The sequence below is a fragment of the Chenopodium album genome, chromosome 10 (genome assembly GCF_948465745.1).
Source record: "Chenopodium album chromosome 10, dcCheAlbu1.1, whole genome shotgun sequence".
Lineage (NCBI taxonomy): Eukaryota > Viridiplantae > Streptophyta > Magnoliopsida > Caryophyllales > Amaranthaceae > Chenopodium > Chenopodium album.
This window is the reverse complement of record NC_137843.1, coordinates 57625071-57646765: the sequence shown is the minus strand read 5'-3', so window position 1 is coordinate 57646765 and position 21695 is coordinate 57625071. Positions and strand designations below refer to the sequence as shown.

Below are 21695 nucleotides of genomic sequence, written 5' to 3'. Positions count from 1 at the left end.
CTAACCCATTCCAAAGCTTCAGGAAGTGGTGATGATCCCTCCCCCTAGGATAATCCCAGCAGCTTGTTAGATTGATTTGTAGCAGACCACCACGCACATACTTTGTAACTTCCCATGCCTTCTCGATTGGGTTGTAGTACTAAAGAAACTTTCGTCGTTGCGCTAGGGACAACTTTATGACCCATTGTGACATGAAAACTTGTGACCAGATCGTCTTGGCTTGGCAAGAAGTTACATTTGAAGGTTTTATAGACTAAACATATACTTCGTATGTTTCTAAATAAGATAACTTATTGGTCTTATTCTATATTGTAAGGTATACGAAATGGCATTGATAATGGTTTTACTATGATCACATAAACTTGCAAAGCCAGCCCTAAAAAAGACAAATGAAAGCTGGAAAGGGAGATAAGGATGAGGTGATTAGAGGAATTTCATTCGTTTTATGTTTAATAAATTATCCACGTTTAATTAACAAGATTTTGAAGAAAAATAGGACCAATACACAATTACGTAGTCAATACCCAAAATTGTAATGAGCTAATTGACACTACAACACTATGACACATGTATGTGAAATTTATCTCACGGCCTTAATCCTTGCTAGCATGAAAATTTTGAGATGTTTTGCTGGTTTAGTAGAGTTTATTATTATTAGTCGAGATTTTTTTTTTAATTATTATTATATATTTTTATAAAATTTTAATTTTTGTGGTAGCAAACTTGAAATGAGTATGGTGTTTTCAATTATTTGCCTTTTTATTATCTTTTCTTTTGATCAAACTGACCCTAGTGTGGATTAAATCACCTAACCTTAAGGATTGAATGTGCTATTATTTATTTATTTATTTATTTATTTTTATTATTTTTTTTAAATTCAATCTTAATTATAGTGCTACAATAAATATTGTTTAGATTCAAGCCAAGATTTTCAACAAATTAACACTTTGATTATACTGAAAGTGAGGAATGTCTAATGCCCCCCACCCACCCCCAACAACAACAACAAAAACAACAACAACAAAATTTGTTCATCAACTTACTTTTGTTGAAATTAACTTAGACTATTCAATTTATTAATTTAACTTTCATCAAACAAAATTAATTATTACTCCGTATAGATTAAAATAATCAAAACTTAGTTCCATTGATTAAACTCATATTTATCGATGAAACAAATTATTGATGAGTAAAATTGTTATTTTATTAATTATAATTGAATACAACTGATTTTCACTTTTTACAATTATTTTTTTTGTTGATTTAAACTGATACAAATATGTATATACTTGTATCTAAAATTTGCCTCACTTTATTAAAAGAATTTTTTCTTAAAATTAAATACTTATTTTATTGGAAAACTTTTTTTTGCTTATATATAATTATTTTTACTTAAATTACTTTTGATCGTTTTAAATTATTTTTGCTGAATTTAACGTAGTAGCTCATTTTGCTTAACAAGATTGCATGTGTTGACTTGAAGAGGGGTCGGTAAGATATAGAGTTGCACCGAGCCCCAAGAACCATCCGTTGTATAATTGGAACTAGTGTACTCAACCAAACCAAACCAAGCAATCTAAGTACTTCTCGTGTAGTAGGCTAGTAGCAATCATTCCAAGTGAGTAAGTGACACTCAATTCAGCTCCTCTATACCAATTGATCATAGCTGTAAAGATGAATGTTCTCTTGCTTAATGTGGCTTCTTCCATAAATACAGCACTAGAGGCCTAGATATATTTAGGGAGTACGGACTAAGCAATTTGTAACATAATAAATCAGCATCTTTTTTCTTAATCCTCAAATTACACTATTCATAATATTCGATTTTTTTTTTTTTTTTTTTTTTTTTTTTTTTTTTTTTTGTCTAAATTCTCAAAACCGTAATTATATGATAAACAACTTCATTAAAAAAAAATTAAACAACTTCATTAATACATAATCATCATTATTCTGGTTGAATTTTATTATTCTCACATAAAGTACGCTTTTGCTGCATGTCAAAATAAAGAAATACCCCCTTTTTTTTACTTCACATTAAAGTGATTCCAATTGTAAAATGAAAAAAGCGGCATAATAACAGGATTAACAATCAAAGTTCTTTGTTTTTTTTAGTGTTCTCTACAATCCTATTGCTCCCACTTTGTGTTTCACTACAAAAAACAGAATAATATATTACACAAATTTATTAATTAATTAATTATTATATTAAAAATTATTTAATTATTAAACTTGCACTTTAGATACACACAAAAGCATATCAGGAATCTTTTATTTTTCTGATAGCCATAAATGTAAGTATGTTAGATGCATGTGGATTATAACTTCAAGAAATATATTCAACTACTTTACCCAAAATCTTAGGAATATACAAATTCAAAATTATGAACATTGACTTACTAGTTCCTACACATCTATATAACAGTAATTTGTTTGGGGTATGAATATCATCTACCCTAAAACCTTCTTAAACTACAACTTTTTGCATTAAACCTGTTTCCAACTTTAATAATAGCTAGAGTTGGAAAATGGCACCATCCAAGATATTTTATCTTGGATGCTTTGTTTTGTTGTTGGGCATGTTGGTAGAGGCAACTACTCCTCCGGGAATTGCCAAAAATCCTTCAAGAGCATCATGTAAGATCAAGAAGTACAAGATGTGTTATAACTTGGAACATGTTTGTCCTAAGTTTTGTCCAGACAGTTGTGAAGTAGAATGTGCTTCATGCAAGCCAATTTGTTCTTCTAGATCATCATCAAGTGATGGTGACAAGGGATCCTCATCCCTGCCTGAAAATGATTCACCTTCGTCTGATGTAGGATCATCACTACCTACATACGATACACCTTCGACAGATGTGGGATCATCACCAACTCCACCCGGATATAATTCACAATCACCACCATTATCTAAAGATGGTTCAGGTGGTAAAAAAGGTGGTGGAAATTCTAAAGGAGGTAAAGAAGAAGATAAAAATGATGAAAGTGAGAAAAAAGGAGATGATGAAAATGGTGGTAAAAAAGCAAAAGATAAGGGAAAAACTAGTGATGAAGATGAAAAAGAAAACAAAGATGGTAAAAAAGGAGTCGATGAAGACAAAAAAGATGATAAAGGAGATGTTGAAAATGATTCATCTTCATCAAATACAGGATCATCACCACCTACATATGATACACCTTCTACTGCTGAAGGGTCAGCACCACCATCGTCACCTAAGGGTGGTTCGGATAGTAAAATAGGCGGTGGAAATTCCAAAGGAAGTAAAGAAAAAGATAACAAGGACGAAAGTGAGAAAAAAGGGGATGATAAAAATAGTGGTATAAAAGGAGATGATGAGAAAAAGGTTGGTAATGAAGGGGAAGAAAAAAACAAAGATGGTAAAAAAGGAGTCGATGTGAAGGAAAGTGGTAAAAAAGGAACAGGTGAAGATAAAGAAGATAAAAAGAGAGACGGTGATGACAATGATTCACCTTCGTCTGATGCAGGATCATCATCACCTAAATATGATATACCTTCTAATCCCAAAGGATCATCACCACCACCGTCATCTAAAGATGATTCAGATTCGGATGGTAAAAAAGGTGGTGAAAATGATAAAGAAGAAGCTAGAAAAAATGAAAGTGGGAAAAAAGAAGATGACAAAAATAGTGACACGAAAAGAGATGATAAGAAAAAGGCCGGTAATAAAGAGGAAAAGGAGAATAAAGATGATAAAAAAGGAGTCCATGTAAAGGAAAGTGGTAAAAAAGGAACTGATGAAGATAAAGAAGGTAAAAAAAAAGATGATGATAGCAAAGATTCACCTTCATCTAATAAAGGATCATCATCACCGACATATGATACACCTCCTACCGTAGAAGGATCTTCACCGCCATTGTCATCACCATCATCTAAAGATGGTTCGAAGAGTAACAAAGACGATGAAAATTCCAAGGGTGATAGAGAAGATACCAAGGACGAAAGTGGGGAAAATAATAAAGATAAAAATGGTGGTAAGAAAGCAGGAGACGAGGAAAATGCTAAGGCTAAAAATGAAGGGGTTAAATCTCCACCACAATCCGGGGTACCATCATCTAATTCTCATACTCCAACTCCCCCGTCGAAAACACCATCTCATACATCTTCACCACCACTACCACCTTCCTCTTTTACTCCATTAACACCACAATCACCACCACCAATAACTGCCTCTCCAACTCCATCTACTCCATCACCACCCGGGGATAATTCTTCATCTTCGTCGTCATCATCATCATCCTCTGCCTCTTCCTCGTCCTCCTCCTCATCATCATCGTCATCGTCATCTTCTGGAGGACAACCTAATTCTAATACTTCAACAACTCCTCCATCACCGTCACCTAAATCTCCACCACCTACAATACCATCGCCTACTCCATCACCATCTCCAAAATCTCCATCAATCCCTCCATCTTCACCGCCAACATCAACTTCTAATACACCATTAACCCCACGATCACCGCCACCAACACACCATTCACCTACCCCATCTCCAACAACTACATCTCCAACTCCATCACATGGGGACAATTCTTCATCTTCATCATCATCCTCTGCCTCTTCCTCTTCTTCTTCCTCTTCCTCATCGTCTTCCTCTTCATCGTCATCATCGTCGTCGTCATCGTCATCTGGAACAACACCATCTAATTCTTATGCTCCAATAGCCCCATCACCATCTCCAAAATCTTCACCTTCTTCAATACCATCACCTACTCCATCACCATCTCCATCAATTCCCCCATCGTCACCACCATCTTCATCTACCCCACGATCACCCCCACCACCAACACATCATTCACCTACTTCATCTCCGATAACTGCATCTCCAACTCCATTACATGGAGATAATTCTTCATCTTCATCATCATCCTCCTCTTCCGCTTCGTCTTCATCGTCCTCCTCCTCTTCATCATCGTCATCATCGTCGTCGCCTGGAAAAACACCATCTAATTCTCATACCCCAACAACTCCATCAACATCTCATAAATCTCCACCACCATCAATAACATCGCCTTATCCATCACCATCTCCATCAATCCCCCCATCGTCACCACCAACATCAGCTCATGATACCCCATCTACCCCACGATCACCACCACCAACACACCATTCTCCTACTCCATCTCCGACAAATGCACATTCAACTCCATCACATGGAGATAATTCTTCATCTTCGTCATCATCCTCTTCTGCCTCTTCCTCTTCATCATCATCATCATCATCCTCTTCAGCTTCTTCCTCTTCATCATCATCGTCGTCGTCATCTAAAACACCGTCTAATTCTCATACTCCGATGAACCCATCACCATATCCTAAATCTCCACCACCTTCAATATCGTCACCTACTCCATCATCACCTCCCAAATCTCCATCAATTCCCCCATCTTCATCATCACCAACATTAACTCCTAATATTCCATCAACCCCACCATCAACGAAATCTCCATCTTTAGCACCGTCACCTACTCCATCGGCCACATCTTCTCCTTCTAATACTCAATCTAATGAAGGACATAATTCAACCTCCTCCTCATCCTCATCCTCATCCTCATCCTCCTCCGCTTCATCATCATCATCATCGTCGTCCTCCTCCTCCTCATCATCAGGATCACAATCTAAATCTCCTGCTTCATCAAATCCGCCATCTTCTCCTCTATCTCCATCAACATCACCTACAGTTCCATCACCTTCAACTCCATCTCGTACGCCACCATCTCTAACACCCTCTTCGTCTACACCAATCTCGCCATCACCATCGCCAGTTTCAATATCACCTCCTCCTACTCCATCATCACCTACCCCACCAAAACCTTTATTAGATACACCTTCTTCTAATTCAGGATACAATTCATCTTCTTCGTCATCATCATCCTCATCTTCATCATCGTCTTCATCATCAGGAGAATCATCTAATTCTTCTAACCATTCATCTTCAACCCCATCACCATCTCCTAACTCTTCATCTCCTTCAACACCATCTCTTACTCCATCTTCACCAAAACCTTCTCCACCTAATCCATCAACCCCGCCATCATCATCACCCCAACCAAATCCTACTCCATCCACCCCATTAACACCAACATCACCTCTAATATTATCTCCTACTCCGTCTACTACATCACCACCATCGAATACATCCGGTTCTAATAATGGATATAATTCATCATCATCATCATCATCATCATCCTCCTCCTCTTCTTCCTCCTCCTCTTCTTCATCATCATCGTCATCATCAGGGGCGCCGCCATCTAAATATCCTACTCCATCAACCTCACCAACACCTACTTCTCATAATTCTAGAAAGAGAGTTAGATGCAAGAACAAGGACTACAACCAATGTTATAACCAAGAGCATGTATGCCCAGCGAGCTGCCCTACTTCTTGTCAAGTTGATTGTGTCACTTGCAAGCCCGTTTGCAGTAAGTTTTCTAGTACACCTTACACTTTATATTGAAACTACACATGAGGAATGGTAGTTTATATCCTAAAGTTAATTTATTGATTGTAAAAGTTAAATTATTTTCTTTATTATCATGTTTAATCGATTTAAATTGGTAACTAATTTTATATATTTGTGCATTTTAGATTGTGACTATCCAGGAGCAGTGTGTCAAGACCCTCGCTTCATAGGAGGAGATGGAATTACCTTTTACTTCCATGGTAAGAAGAATGAAGATTTTTGCCTTGTAAGCGACCCAAATCTCCACATCAACGCACACTTCATCGGAAAAAGAAATAAAAAGATGAGTCGTGACTTCACATGGGTCCAATCCATTGGAATCTTGTTCGACAACCATCGCCTCTTCTTAGGCGCCACAAAGACTTCTGAATGGAATGATGCCAAAGACAGCCTCTCATTGGCCTTTGATGGAGAGCCCATATTCTTGAAAGAAACTCAAGGTTCTCGATGGTCATCCACCACAACGCCACGAGTCATCATAACAAGGACAAGTGAAACCAATAGTATTATCATCCAAGTCCAAGGAAAACTTCATATCACAGCCAAAGTAGTACCCATTACCGATGAAGAATCTAGGGCACACAACTATGACATAACCGATGAGGATTGCTATGCTCATCTCGACCTTGGATTCAAATTCTATTCATTGACTAACAGGGTTGATGGTGTGTTGGGAAAAACTTATAGGGATGATTACGTGAGTCGAGTGAAGATGGGAGTAGCCATGCCAATTATGGGAGGAGACAAGGAGTATGCAAGTAGTAGCATTTTTGCCACTGATTGTTTGGCTTCAAGGTTTTATGACGGTCAAGAAGAGACTTCCATCCAAACCATGGATCTTGCTAGCATGAATTGTGCTAGTGGGATGAATGGACGAGCAGTAGTTTGCAAGAGGTAACAAAAAAATAAACTGAAGATGGAAATTTCAAATAATATTTCCATTACTCTTATGAAGCATTTATACAAGGCAAAGCCTTATTGGAATCTTTAAATTTTTTTTTAATGGTACGATTAATACCTGAGATTGTAATAAAAATCATCCAGTTGTAAGATGAATGAATACATATACTGGTGTATAAAATACTGATTCAAGTTTACTCAATAATTGCCTCTAACCGAGAATTCTAAGTATCTGGGTAACTATGGTTTTATGAGTACATAAGAGAGTAATAATACTTTGAGGTTATTTTGAGCACACAATCGATGATTTCAAAGAACACCCCACAACAATCTCCAAGCTTCTGCTTTTGACATCAAAATGCAAGTCTCCTTTGCTTGCTGATAGCCCCCTAAATATATACGGACTACGAGGTATATACCTGCAGGTTATGACATCCAAATAATTTGGTTTATTGGTTTCACAAAAATGTGAAGACTTTGATCCTTAAATAAATTCTTTTTCCAAGCTGATTGGTCAAACAACGAAGATTAAGATATATAGCCTTGTTTAGTGAGGACATCGAAATATATGCCAGTAATGTACAAGGATTTGTAAGAAAAACAAGAACATCCAGTCTCTCTCCAATGACGAACAGATTGATGGTCATTTTCTTTCTTTCTCTCTTTTATTCATTTATTTATTTATTTATTTATTTATTTTTTTGAATTTCTTACTGTGCTTAAGGATTCTATCAAGTGAATATTACTATCTGAACGGGTAAGAATATCTCAGGTAATATTTTAGAACCGTAAGAACGTATAGCAAGGATATAATGTACATTCATCATCTTCTAGCTCTTAACAAGCATTTGAAATTTACCAAACAGGTCAAATTGAACTTAATTGTAGACTTGTAGTATCAGAAAAGAGAATTCACATGTTGATAAAAACCCATAATTGAATTGAATTACCTTTATCAACATGAAGGGTATCATCTTCTGGAACTTTCACATGTATGTAGTTGCAAGCAAGAAATTGGGATTACCTGAATATTCAAAGAGACATTGGAGGTTGAGTAAAAGGCACTGCAGCTTTTTAAGGATTCTCTTGAACTAGTTGCAATGACAGAATTGAAAAATGTCACAGATACAACTATATAGATCATATTTTGATAAGGCCTATAAAAATCGTACCATTTTGGTTTTTGGCTTCCACATTTATTAACATAAAACTTTGACCATTAATTACTTTTTTTATTAACCTTAATTTTAAAAAGCTAATATTTTAAACCAATTTCAATGACATTGTACATAATAGTCCTTCTTTTTATATAGGTATTTGTAACAAAAAATAAAATAAAATAAAATATAAATAAATAAATAAATCAAAGCGGAAATGTGAAAAGTACAAACTACAAAAGCCAAATCGTTGAAAGTAAAAAAAATACGGAGTAAATAAATATGAAGTGCTATTTAGAGATGGGGGTAGGATTAGATGAGAAATATGTTATTCACAAAAAGGACTTTTTGCGAGTTTCAAAAGGTCAAGAATACTTGAAAAGTCGTACTTTTATAGAGCTTATTCATAAGCTAAAAGAAGTAACTGTCAATTGATCAAAATGCCAAAAGCATACTTCCAAGTCATTTTACCTGGTCTGAAATACATTCTGGATCATCTTTCTAGGAGATTGGAGTGCTGCATCTTCCAATTGAGTTATTTCATCCTTACTGAGACGCCAACCAAGTGCACCCAAATTTTCATGGGTTTGTCTGATAGTTTTGACACCCGGTATGGGAATTGTACCCTTGCTGATGCACCAGTTAATTGCTATCTGCTGACTATTGCAAAATTAGGAGCTGAGCATGATTAAAAAGACATATGCAAACAAGAAACTAGTCACGTAAACACTATTAATACCTTTCAAAGTTTCATATGCAATGTGATGGAAACATTATACCCAAACATCAATCTCAGTTAGTTCTTCTATCATCTCAGTCAGAAAAGAATAAGTAAACTTGATTTACTTTGAATATGTTTTTCAAACTCCACCAATTCATATGTCAAGTTAATTATGTTCTGAAATAAATTTATATAAAGAACTAAACTTCATACCAAAAATGTACAATGTTCACTGCTCTCTTCAATTAGTTCTATTTTCCTCGAGAAAAAAATAAAGGCTACTATGGCATTATTCTGATTACTAACTGTCAAACTATTCCCTCGATAAATTGATGCCTAAATCAATGTATTCAAGAGCTTGTCTTTTTTTTTTTTTTTTTTTTTTTTTTTTTTTTGACAGCTTCAAGAGCTTGTCTTGCAACAACACAAGCTCGTACAAAGCATCAGATTCTATTCCTTCTGTCCCAGGACTTTATAGTGGACTTTTGTCATCTCTAAAATTGGTTAGTTGATCATAGAGGGAAAATTAGGGTTTAAGCAAAGTGTTATGCGAAAGTTTACTATGGGACCAAAGGAGTACAAATTTAACAGAATATTATCATCTCAATTTATGTCTACATTGGCAGCTAGCAAAGCACTTGCTATTCTCAAATTTTAAGAAAGCAAGAGTAAAATGTAATTAATTAGCCCAATTCTCCCAAAAGCTTACATGTCTAATCATCATATCCGGAGATGAGGAGGGAAGAAACCAGTTGAAACTGATTTTATAATAATCAAAAATTAAAAATAAAAATAAAAAAAATCTCCAACACAGGCATAATGTCACCTTTTCTTTTATACAATTATGCTTTAACCAAATATTATTGAATTAATGTGCTAATAATCAGAGCATAATTACTGTAGCTTCAAGGTCTACTTTTGTTTTAATATTAAGGAAGGCCTATACCCATGCCTAGGCATCAGATAGGCAGATAGTGGTAAGGCATCCTGTTAAATATATTTGTATATATTATTTAGTCAAAGGATATAATCAGTTTGACTAAATAATATATACAAATATATTTACCAATACATTAACACATCCCTTAAACCCTCTTCCAGAAAATGAAAGTTGAACTCTGGTCTCTCAGAAGGAAAGCAGGGAAGGAACCACAGCTAAGAGCTAACTCGAAGAAACCAGTTACCATACTCCCCTGTTTTTCGCTTCATGGTATATTAAACCACAACAAAGATTCTGAATAAGCCAATACAATCTAAGCAACTTAAAATAGGCAACTAAATATTCAGGCAAATCAAATATCATACTTAATGTGACATATACTGACCATATTAGCAAGTCACTACAATCAATTCAAGCAGTGGCCAAAAGGAGTCAATTAAACATACTTGACTCAGTGTTTTCTGACGCCTACTAGCTATTGCATTCAAACAACGCAGCAAAGGTTTCAGTCCTGGGAGGATTTGACGGAACAGCAGGGACCTGTTTTATTGAAATTATCTTATCAGATGAACTCATGAACCGCAATGCACACGGGCAAAATTAAAGAGATCAACTGGTAATTGAGATGTACCTGGGCCCACTTGGCAAATTTGAAAGAGTATATTTTCCAGTAAGCATCCCAAGCCCTAAAGGACTATATGCAATTAACTGGATGCCCAAACAATCACACATATTTTTGACCTCCATCTGCTCATCTCCCAAGCTTAACAAAGAAAACTGCACCTGCAAGTATGAAGCAAAATGCAAAGATCAGCAGAGCTTGACCAGATGATTATTGGCAATGAAAATGCACCTTGTTTACCCCCTGCCCCAATTCACATGAACAAATATTGCAGCTATCTCCACACTCAAAAAGAAATCGCCTAAAAAAACCTTTGCTAGTCTGATAATTCTGTTCAATAAATGCACCAAAAAAAAAAAAAAAAAAAACTGATCATGTCATAAGCTGTGTACCTGAGCAGAGCATAAAGGGACTCCTCTATTATTGAGATATGTATAAATCTTTTCAAGTTGCTTAGGACCATAATTGCTTACACCAACTGCTTGAACCAACCCCTGCAGTCAAAGATTATCCCACAATCCATATCATATTATAGCTAATAATGCCATCATAACTCAGAAGAGTTAGTTCACAAATGAAAATGAAATTAAAAAAGTATGCAGCACAATTGAACTTCTTGGAATGATAGCTGTCAGGGGCAAGGGGGAGGCATAGTGAAAGAGCTCCACATCATGAAGCATAACCTTCTCATACATTGCTACTAATCCATCCCAAAGAGCCATCTCTTGCAATGGAGCATAATTTGCAGTTGACCAATGTAGTTGCCCTATCCCAATCTGCTCAAGTTCCATTCGATGTAGAGAAGACCTGAAACATCAGACTATCAAACACTATCAGACTATCAGTTCCAGTATTTCAAGATCATAACACTTTAATAGCATGTGTACGCAGGTTATTTTTATCAACATAATCTCAAATATTCAAGCTCATGCAGATTCATTTTTAATTAAATTGAAATCAGATACCCATAATTTTCCATTCATTCAAACTAAACCGCCCAGGAGGGGGGGGGGGGGGTAACTTAGAGAACAAGAGGCATACTTGCAAGCATTCACAAATTGTCCTGGAGTTAATCGCCATGGATATGCAGCAAACTTTGTTGCAATTACAATATTATCCTGCACTCCTTTCTTCCCTGTAAGAGAAAGGAAAAAAAAAAAAAAAAAAGAAAGAACGAAAAAAGAAAAAGCATGTCAAATGTTGTTTTATTTTATGGCATTCACAATTTAGCCTATTGAAATTTATCATAAAAAGGCAATAAAAAACATAGACATTATTATGGTCAAATATTGAAAACTGTACCAATTTATAGGCAAACCAAACTATCCATTTTCCCACTAGATGAGGTTAGCTACACATGCTCTACCCACAAGAACCAAGAATACATGGTGAACAGTGAGCCCATAAAAACAAATAACAAGTCCTTAACCATTCATTGTCAGATGTCCTCGTTCTATTGAATTTGAGATACATAGAGATAGCTTTAAAAGATCAAACACACACCTGATATATCCCCCAGAAGAATCATATAACATAAATTCTCTGATTCCAGACAATTTGCGGCACTAAAGCACATACAATTCTATAGTTTCTCAAAGGTTATTAATCGTGAAGTTAGAACTTAAGGGTTGTCACTAGCTGGATAAACTACTGAGTAGTATTATCATTATATATAAAATCTTTCAAGGCATAAAGGCCTCTAGATGCTAATTCTAAGAAAATGCCTATGATGATTCAAATTGTCTAAATAATTTGGGGTCAACTAATATGAATCGTCACAAGGAACCATCTGCAACAACAAACATAGCAAAAAGATATTAGAAATTGCAACAGAATCAAGAATTATAGGATTAAATAGATTCCTTGCACTGCAACAAGCAAGTATCACTTGCAATTAACCCAGGCCTGGAAACCTACTTCCTAAAATAGTCCTTTTAATTTTTTTTTTTTTTTTTTTGGTTCCTGTTAAATCATGTTCATAAGTATATTAACAACATAATTTTTTTTTTTTTTTTTTTGGTTCCTGTTAAATCGATCAAGTTCCATTTTTTTTTTTTTTTGGTTCCTGTTAAATCATGTTCAAAATTTGTGTTTACACTAAGTCGGACATAAAAGTAGCCACTTTAAAACAATGGCACAGACGTACAATATCTGACTGTGACACTGTTTTATTCGTTGATGACGTGAAGACCTTTCTTACTAGTTAAAAACATTTGATTAAGTGTTGAAATCTACTAACCTCAACCTATGTGATCAAGTCTATTAAAGCCATCCGGTTATAAATGAATGTTTTATAAGAGAAGGAAATAAAAAGCTGAACTGAAATTAAGATGAAGTGAAGAGACCATAAGAATTCTCCTCGTGAAAAAGTCTTACAAGTGTCGTATATTTTGGTTACTCGTACTCATATTAAATTAGCGTTTAACGAAGATATGAAATTCAGAAAGTTGAAGTGGGAATCACAAAGTCTTATATGTGGTTAGCCATACGGTGTGGCCGCCATCCAATATATGAGTTACTTCGTTAGTGTAATAGGGGTTACATATTCAGTGTTAAAAGGGTTACTTCGTCAGTGTTATAGGAGTTACTCGATCAATGTTACGGTTTACTTAGTCAGTGTTATAGAGGTTACTTTAATATTTTATGAGTGGTCACACGGTGTGTGCCAGCCACACACAAGACGGGCCGGGCTTCTTAAAGCGGAAGATAGTAGCTAATATTGAAGTGGTTTTTTATTTTTTTTTATTTTTTTAACAAAAGATGAAGTGGGTGAGTTGTTGATGTTAGTTCGTTCGGCCTTAAAATTAAGGTTAGTTGTTTCTTATTTGTATGAATTTTTATATAACACGGGATCTTTTGTTCTTCTGGTGATAACAATATAATGGATCTTTTGTTCTTATTGACCGGGTGTTCATCATGTTGCTTGTAGTTCTAACTTCCAAGTATAGTAATTGTTGTAGTTGGTATTTATACATCCTTGAGAAATATAATCAAGGACATCATGGTTAAACAACATTAGGTTGTTTAGTTTTATTATGAACACTTAAGATTGTAAAAGTACAAATTTAAGGTCTAATATTTTTATTAGGTCGTTGTCTTCATGTTTGAAGACACAACTTTATATAATATATATGTGTCGTTACTTTTCAAGCAAACGTGAGGGAGAGTAGATATTTTTATTATATAAGTGGGGACTATAGAGGAGAGACAAATGATAAAATAATTTAAGTGAGGTTTAAAGTAAGAGAGAGAAATGATAAAATATAGTATAAAGTTTCCAAATAAGGAAGTGATGCATTTAAAAAAAAACACCCATATAAAAAAACGGAGGGAGTAAAAAGAAGTAAAAGTATATTGGAAAGATAAATTTACATGAGGTTTGTAAAAAAAATAGAGAGAGAAAGTAATAAAATAACATGGAAAATGAAATTTTTATATGGGGAAACTAATTTTGCACAAATATTGTTGTAAATTGGTGGTGTTTTAATGCAAATTGGTCATTCTTTTTGGGACAAAGTTTTGGCCAAATGGGTCGTTCTTTTTGGGACGGAGGGAGTATTTGCAACTATTAGAGCGCAGTCACAAAATAGTAACGAACTGGGACAAGATTTTAGCCAAGTATCGTTGTAGTACAAAATAGTCGTCGGAAAAATGTCAGATGGTGGCGATTCCTACTTTTCGCGCCTTTTCTCTCTCATCAACAACTTCCTTCCTCGTCCTTTCACCGTATGAATTTCGATTTCTAGGGTTTCCTCTTTTCTTTTATCTTCTTCATAATCTCATCACCAAGCTTTAATCTTTCTACTAATTCATTGATCAATTTTGCTGGAATTGGAGCTGATTTCATTAACAACGGAAAAAGAGAAGGAGCTTCTCATTTCTCTCTCTCAGGTGAGGTCTTCAACAAATTCTCGCATCATTTTCAATATTTTCTTTGATTAATTTATAACCCTAATTTTCAGATTTTTAACCTAATTCGACGCTGGACTGATGAACAACAAGAAGACAGTAGCAGTAGTGACAGTCGGAGCTCCGATTCGTGTTGTGGAGATGACGAAATTCTAACTAAGATAGTTGCAAATTTGGTATTTTTTTTCCCTAATTCTTTTGAGTTTATGAAATTTTGAACATGTTATTGTATTTACTTGTTATATTTATTTGGGTCAAATGGTCAATTAAGTAATAGTAGGAGTAAGTGAGTAACAACATTAACCACATATTAAGATCATTGCACACAGTACATTTCAGTGTTGATCATGGTGGATTATACATTATATTTCCTCATTTGAGATGGATGAGGAACAAAGGGTTGGTTCGACAACTATTACAAAGATTATTTTTGCATAATCGTGTAAAAAATCTTTGATTGGTTGGGATAATGTGACAACAATTTCCGAACGGAGTTTGTATTATTATCCAACAAGGAATGTGCTTTTGAGTTTAGAATTGTTCTAGCTCGTGGCCTCATTTGATGATTTTGACTTGACAATGTAAATTTATTAATTTAATTGACAGGTTTCATTACTAAATGCCAGGAGTCAATATGTTCGTCATATGGTGGGCAACATATTTCTGGTCTTCTCTGAGTTTCTTCTATCCTACGTATGGTCCATTAATGCAATTTTTGTGCAACATATCAGTTATATGTGATTATTCTGAAAATTATTGGTTGGTAGTCTGTATGTAACAGGGAGACAACTGGGACAGGTTTATTCACCTGTTATGTGTTTGCTTTGAGCTTGCAATGAGTAATATCGTACAACATTTGCCACAATCCTTGACGACTGAAGCTGACAACTCTAAGTCTGTTGTATCAAACATGAAACTTGTTTTGAAGAACTCAACTTGGAATGGTGTAGCTGAAATTTTACGAATTTTAAGGGGGGTTGTAAAACATTTGAAGGGTACAGATGATGATGAACTCGTGAAATTATTCTCCAATTCTTTGAGTAATTGTCTGACGAATGTTCCTTGGGATTTACTAAATGTAATCCACCATGACAGCACCCACAGCAAAACCAAAGTTGGGGGTTCTTATGGAGAGGCAGCAGAAAAAATCCTCTTTATGGGAAATTTTGTTCAGCTGCTCTGCTCGGTAGTTGATCTTATAGGCTCTACTGATGGAGCTGATTCTCATTATAAATCTGCTATTCTCAATGAGATCAATGATCTTGTTCCTAGATTGCTAGTGTGGTGTCATGTTGAAGAATGGAGCCATATCTTTCCATATTTCCGGCACAAAATTTTGGTATGGATTTGTATTTATCTTTTTTCTTTTTACTGCCAAGCCTTTGTTAATGTTCCTTATTAGTTTCCCATTGAGCATCACAATAAAATGCTTAATGTTTTGTGATAAGTGACTTATTTTCAAGGAAACAAGAAAAGAGAATATTACAAAATTACAAGGGCCTTTGTATATTTTGCTTGTTCCTTTAAATGATACATTTTTTTTTCCTCATTCTAGCTTTATCATTAACGTAAATTATTTCTTGTATTGAACAGATGTTGATGGTAAAACTCAGCTTGAGTATGCAACTAGGTTGTTCGATTCTCATTCTGTGGTTGCAACTCCTTCATGAACACTATCAGGATTTACTCACAAGTTCCATCTCTCAGTTTGCATGTGGTCAGAGTGATACTTTGGAAGGCTCTCCTTTTTTGTTGTCTCTTGATGACCAGGAATTATGTCATCTGTCTTCGTACCATCTACAAAGGAGAGCTATTTTTCTTTTCCTAAGATGTTCTTTGAGCTTGATGAGCCTCCCAAAAACAGATGACTTCCAATGTACCTGTGAAAGGCCAAGCTCATTTATCGTATTTGATACGAACATAGTCAAAGAATGCTTTGCCAAAAAGAAGGGGCTACTTCAGCTCTATGAGTGGCTTCAAGTTCACTTTCCTTCTATCGTGACCGAAAATGAGATAAAATTGGATAAGTGCATCAAATTTGCTTCATCCTTCATCAAATTTTACATGCAAGAGGTTTGTTCTTCTTTTAAGGTGCCTTCTCAAGTCAAATTACGTGATTATGGAGTCTTGATTCATGGTTGGTTTTACATGTTTAGTATAACTACTATTGTTTCATATGCAATGTATTTTTTTCTAGCTTTCTTTGTAGCATTTTCTAAATAATCGTTAGTGTCAAAGTCCATCTGCTATCATACAAGGAATTTTGGAGCCTTTGTATGTGAGTAATAGAGATTGTTATTCACACCAACTTGGTAGAGATAGCAATGTGTCGTCTAGATACACGTTACTACTTGCTCTTGTATACCCCGGCCCCATTCCCCCAATTTCTTGGTTTTAGGGCCTAGGAAGAGGGTTTCTAATGCTGTAATCTTATGCCATTTATATTTTGTTCTCTTGTGTACCATAGGATGATATTCTATTTGAAGTACTCTTGCAGATGTTTACTATACCTTCATGGGCTGAAAAACTGTAAGTTTAATTACATTTCAGTTTATCACTATGTTGGTTCTAGTTAGCAAGCTGATTTTTACAATGTTTTCAGAACTAATTGTATAAGAATTCTTGATTTGCATCAGGTTTTCCAAAGAGGGAAGGACTTGTCATGTCACTGAGGAGAACATTCTTTTTCACATCTCCAACCTTTTTAATCCTTTGCTTCTGTTTCATGTATTCCTTGCAGAAGTGAGTATATTCTAAACAAATCGTGAAATATCAGTATAACATTTTGCTCATTATGTCATGTAATGTTCAGATATGGATTTTCAATCTTGATAGAAAGAGTTGTTAATTTTTCCTGCAGCATTATTGTCATGAGTTATGAACAAAAGAATTTTTTTTGGTGCAGCTGCAATATGATCATCAACTGCTTCTTGATTATCTTATTTCAAAAGATATGGGTGGAAAGTGTGCTGAATATCTTTTAAGGCAAGTGTTTTGCTAGCTGACGTCTTTTCTACTCTCGAGTACCAACTACTTATCATGACTATATTTATTTGTGATTCGAGATTGAGTATGTTCAAGTTGTAGCCTGATTTCATGTTTCCTTGGTTGCTATTTGTTAATGTATGTGTATGAATGTAAGATTGGAGATATATCCGAGTGACAAGTAGGAATTCAACAGGCGCATGCTTGAATAAAAACTGATATTAGTTGATATCTTACTTTGTGAATTGAGTATTTTATTTCAGGTGCTTGCGTATTGTATGTGATTCGTGGGTATTGTTTTTGAAGTATTCTGCTAGAGAAGGTCTTGTTTACCAAAATATTTGTCGAAGGGGCTGCAAGAAAAGAAGGGCATCTCCCGATGACTCTTCTGTTGGGCAGATAGATACTCCATTGGAAAGTAGGCTCGCCTTTGAGCAAAACCAGTTAGAGTGCAATCTGGGGAGGAGTGAAAGCCTACAATTTGAGGATGCTAAAGGATGCTTGCTTTCTCTCAAAAGTGCCCTGAGAAAGCTTCATAGGAGGAAGTTGTTTCCATATAATCCAGAAGTTCTAATGAGACGGTATTAGTGCTAGCACAATTCCACTATACTCTTTCTGGAGCTCTTAAATTGCTCCTCTTTGTCCCCCTTTTATATATGATTTAAAAGGGAGGTTTTACTGTTTAGTTTAGTTCACTAAAATAATTTTGATAAAGTATAATCAATTTGCAACTCTTAAGGCCCTAAAGGGGGAAACTTGCTGGTCTTTCAAAGAAAATGCTATATCTTGAGTTCCCTTAGGTTTCGTGACCTGGAAATGTGACTGTCCTGAAAATTTCTGTGCTAAATAACCTTTGGCTAGATCTTGTTGAATTCAGGTTAACTAGTTTAGTAGATTAAGCAACATTTATTAACTTGCAGGCTATCTAGGTTCGAGGAGCTCTGTGATCAACTTGTTTAGACTTTACGACTATTAAGGCTGAGTGAATGAAAGGCATTGTGTTCGATTGATGTGCAACCCCTTTCTTCATTTGTAAATGGTCAAGCTGCATGCAGAATTTGATGTTCCTGGAAAAATTGGATGGATAAGTTTATATTTGAGGAATTGGCTGTCATGCCATCTCTTTCGTTGCGCTTACTGTTTGGCTCAAGATTGCTATCCATTGTAATTCATGCCTGAAAGGTGATGGCACAAAAGTATATTCATGCTTAAGCAATTTAGAGTTTTAGACCTTTCAAGCTTTGGAAGGTGGGAGGACTGTATTCAAATTTCAACTTCTCGGTGCGTGCTGTGGTAATAATGGTATGCTAGTTTTTTTGAGTGGAATAGATGCATTATTTAGATATTTTTCCTTAGCATCCTGTCAAAATTATATTTATTGACATTGTTTGTTACAGTAGGCACCATGCTGATTGTGACAAAGGTAGGGTCTCTTGAAACTTTAAGTCATTTACTCTCTATTTCCATCACGTTTTAGGATGGGAGGAGAAACTTTTGCTGCTAGCATGTCCTCATATAAACGTTGATCAATAGTATTGACATTTTAAAATTTGTATTTTATAGGACTTATCACCTTGCCACGTTAGAGAATTCTTGATGTTATACTGTGGATTCAACTACATGGTGACTTCTGTATGCTTATCATGTTTATAATTTATTGATGTTGGCATTATTTTGACAATCAACCTTATGAAGTGATGTAATGTCTTCATCTAGAATAATTTGCCATGTTTCTTAACCCTTGTTAACCTGTTGTGGATAAATAGTGCAAGTCAAGTTATATGTTAACATCCATTTACAAGAGGTGGACAACTGTTTCATATCCAGAATCAAGTCATTTGTTAATTGTTTAAGTATAAATTATTCCGGTTTGGAAAGTGGGGTTCCGGCAGAGTCTTTGATTTTGGAGTGACCCCGCAAAAGAGTGCATGTTAGCTATCCTCAGGAGTCTGTTGTGGTAAATTCCACAGATGTTAAATTTATTAAATTAGGCCAGTAAAGTTACGACAATGTTACCAATAGTGTAGTTGATGTGATAAGACGTACTTTGAATAGTGTTTGCTGGTTTTAGTTTTCATGTAGCCAGAATCTGTGCATTATTTAAGTATTTAAAGTTCCTATGAAGAAGTAAGATATGATTTGTTAAGTAGTCCTATTAAGTTTATTGGCATTTCTTTGTAACTTTTTAAAATATTTGTTACATTCAACTTCTTAAAAAAATCTAATGCATTGTTATGCTGTAGGAATTAGGATCAAGTTTGTTACAGTTTTCATCAAATTCATTATGGAATTACCTTATACAGGGTTCTAATTTGCAATTGGTTTTGATGTAGGATTGATAGAATCAGGAAAGGAAGGGTGTGCATAAATTGAACCCCAGCCTGCACTGATGCCAAGGACTCATCTGGGGAGTCGTATGTCGCCATGTTGGTATGTCTAGAATTGTGTGTCAAACTAGAATTCTTCAGGATCCGACTCAGCAATATTGAAGTATGTAAGCAAGAACTAAGAAATCCTTCTAGCTTTTAAAAAAAAATATTATTTCTATATCCACTATGATGCACTATTTTAAATCCTTCTCCTAAACAAAGGATGGTGGTGTATGATATCTGGCACAAAGGCAGTAAGTAAAACTCCAACTGAACACTTTTTCGGGGCTTTTGCCATGGGAACGGTAGCTCTGCAGCATCCATTCCTCCTTTGCTGTGCCCAACCAGAACTACCTTCTTACCATTGGACAATCATGCCATGGATACCAAAGGCTTATTAATCAAGTTATTATACTCTTGATATGTTGAAGGTGTGAACCTCTTTCATTGGCGTTATGTTGCCGCCAGAGGCTGTGTGGCCCATTTGTAGGGCTGTTACCCTATGTTCTGCTTTGTTTATCAAGGCTTTGAGCTTGTACCAGCACCATACCCCATGCCTTGAACTAGAATAATTGTCTTCCCTGTTTTGTAGCCTCCATTTTTCTTCTGAAGGTGCAATACTTTTGCAGCCATGAACTAGAACACTTTTGAAGCTAGTTATGTTCGACACCATTTGTCTTGAGCTTTATCACTGTTTGTACAAAAAAAAAAAAAAATATCAGTATTCTTCAATTCTCGATGTGTTAATGATCGAGTTTTCTTATATTTTGTATGTCAATACTTGAAATTATACGGCTATTATCAGTCCATCTCTTGGAAGTTTCTTGGCTGTCTGCCTAAATCGTCAATTTTTCCTGCTCTTCCACTCTTTTAGTGGCCAGTGGTGGCTGTTTAAAGGCCACATAAAAAGCCTCTATTCTTTAATGCTACTAGCTGTTGCAACCATGGACTCTGCACTTGAAATCACCAAAAAACTGGTACTTGAAATGTCTAGCATAATCTTTGCATCTTAATTGCTGGTACGAAACTTGCACTTGCCTGTAATTCTGTGAACATGGTGTGGCAGACTTGTAGGTCATTTGTCTCAAGGTTTCAGGGTCTTCATTTAGATCTATGTTATGTATTTTCTGTAATTTCTGTTATTAGGGCCTAAACTCATAGACTGCACTCAACTTAACTGAGCTGAACTGAACTGAACTAAAATGAATATTTTATAAGAGAAGGAAATTATGAGCTGAACTGAAAATAAACGTATGAGAACAGACCCTTAGTCATGATGTTCATAGTTAGGTTTTGTTTGGTCGTAAAATTATTATTTTTTTCCTTTTTTTATTTTTATTTTTTTTTTCCTTTTTTTTTTTTTTTTTTTGTGTGTGTTGTCTTAGACTCATAGTCCAGTTGCTCAGGGTTTTTGTATAGATCAGTGAGATTATGTCTTTAACTCCCACGACCACGAAAGTCTTTACAAAGGTTACTTGGGCTGGAAAGTGGAAAGTTTTTTTTTTTTTTTAAATAATTTTTTATTTGTTATTTTTTAATAAGAGGAAAGTGGAAAGTTGTTTGTGTTTTCGCAGCAGATTAAAAAATCATGTTAATTGACTTAGTAGAAATTAGAA

The 21695-nt window shown here is 35.2% G+C and overlaps 2 protein-coding genes across 13 annotated transcripts in view; one reads left to right on the top strand and one right to left on the bottom strand.

Annotated features, from left to right (window-relative positions):
- Positions 1 to 7550: 7550 nt before the first annotated feature.
- Positions 7551 to 21695, bottom strand: part of LOC145562669 (pyridoxal reductase, chloroplastic-like) — a 39232-nt gene continuing 25087 nt past the window's right edge. Inside the window, exons 3-10 of one of the 3 annotated variants that reach the window (XR_014094429.1) lie at positions 11858 to 11951; positions 11500 to 11623; positions 11209 to 11310; positions 10826 to 10977; positions 10641 to 10734; positions 9005 to 9186; positions 8327 to 8400; positions 7551 to 7795 (exon numbers count right to left, since the gene is read on the bottom strand). Coding sequence is in view for 2 of the 3 variants with exons in the window: in XM_081623034.1 (XP_081479160.1) it covers positions 9001 to 9186; positions 10641 to 10734; positions 10826 to 10977; positions 11209 to 11310; positions 11500 to 11623; positions 11858 to 11951 (752 nt within the window). In the remaining variant the exon portion in view is untranslated. Of the gene's footprint in view, positions 7796 to 8326; positions 8401 to 9000; positions 9194 to 10640; positions 10735 to 10825; positions 10978 to 11208; positions 11311 to 11499; positions 11624 to 11857; positions 11952 to 21695 lie in introns of those variants that run through there. The other 2 variants (XM_081623034.1, XM_081623035.1) reach the window with 2 other exon arrangements.
- Positions 14431 to 20912, top strand: LOC145562668 (uncharacterized). Of its 10 annotated transcripts, XR_014094427.1 has the most exons (13): positions 14431 to 14707; positions 14779 to 14901; positions 15332 to 15418; positions 15507 to 16064; positions 16319 to 16798; positions 17193 to 17254; positions 17362 to 17467; positions 17631 to 17710; positions 17974 to 18291; positions 18631 to 19012; positions 19108 to 19133; positions 19274 to 19333; positions 20044 to 20912. XR_014094427.1 is itself a non-coding variant. In XM_081623028.1 (10 exons), the coding sequence occupies exons 3-10, from the start codon at positions 15371 to 15373 to the stop codon at positions 18668 to 18670; spliced, it is 1692 nt and encodes a 563-aa protein (XP_081479154.1). In that variant the 5' UTR covers positions 14431 to 14707; positions 14779 to 14901; positions 15332 to 15370; the 3' UTR covers positions 18671 to 19265. The 10 variants fall into 10 exon arrangements, 5 of the variants coding, with proteins under 5 accessions (XP_081479154.1, XP_081479156.1, XP_081479157.1 ...); XR_014094426.1 differs by lacking the exon at positions 19108 to 19133; XR_014094428.1 differs by lacking the exons at positions 19108 to 19133; positions 19274 to 19333 and having other exon boundaries at positions 18631 to 18991.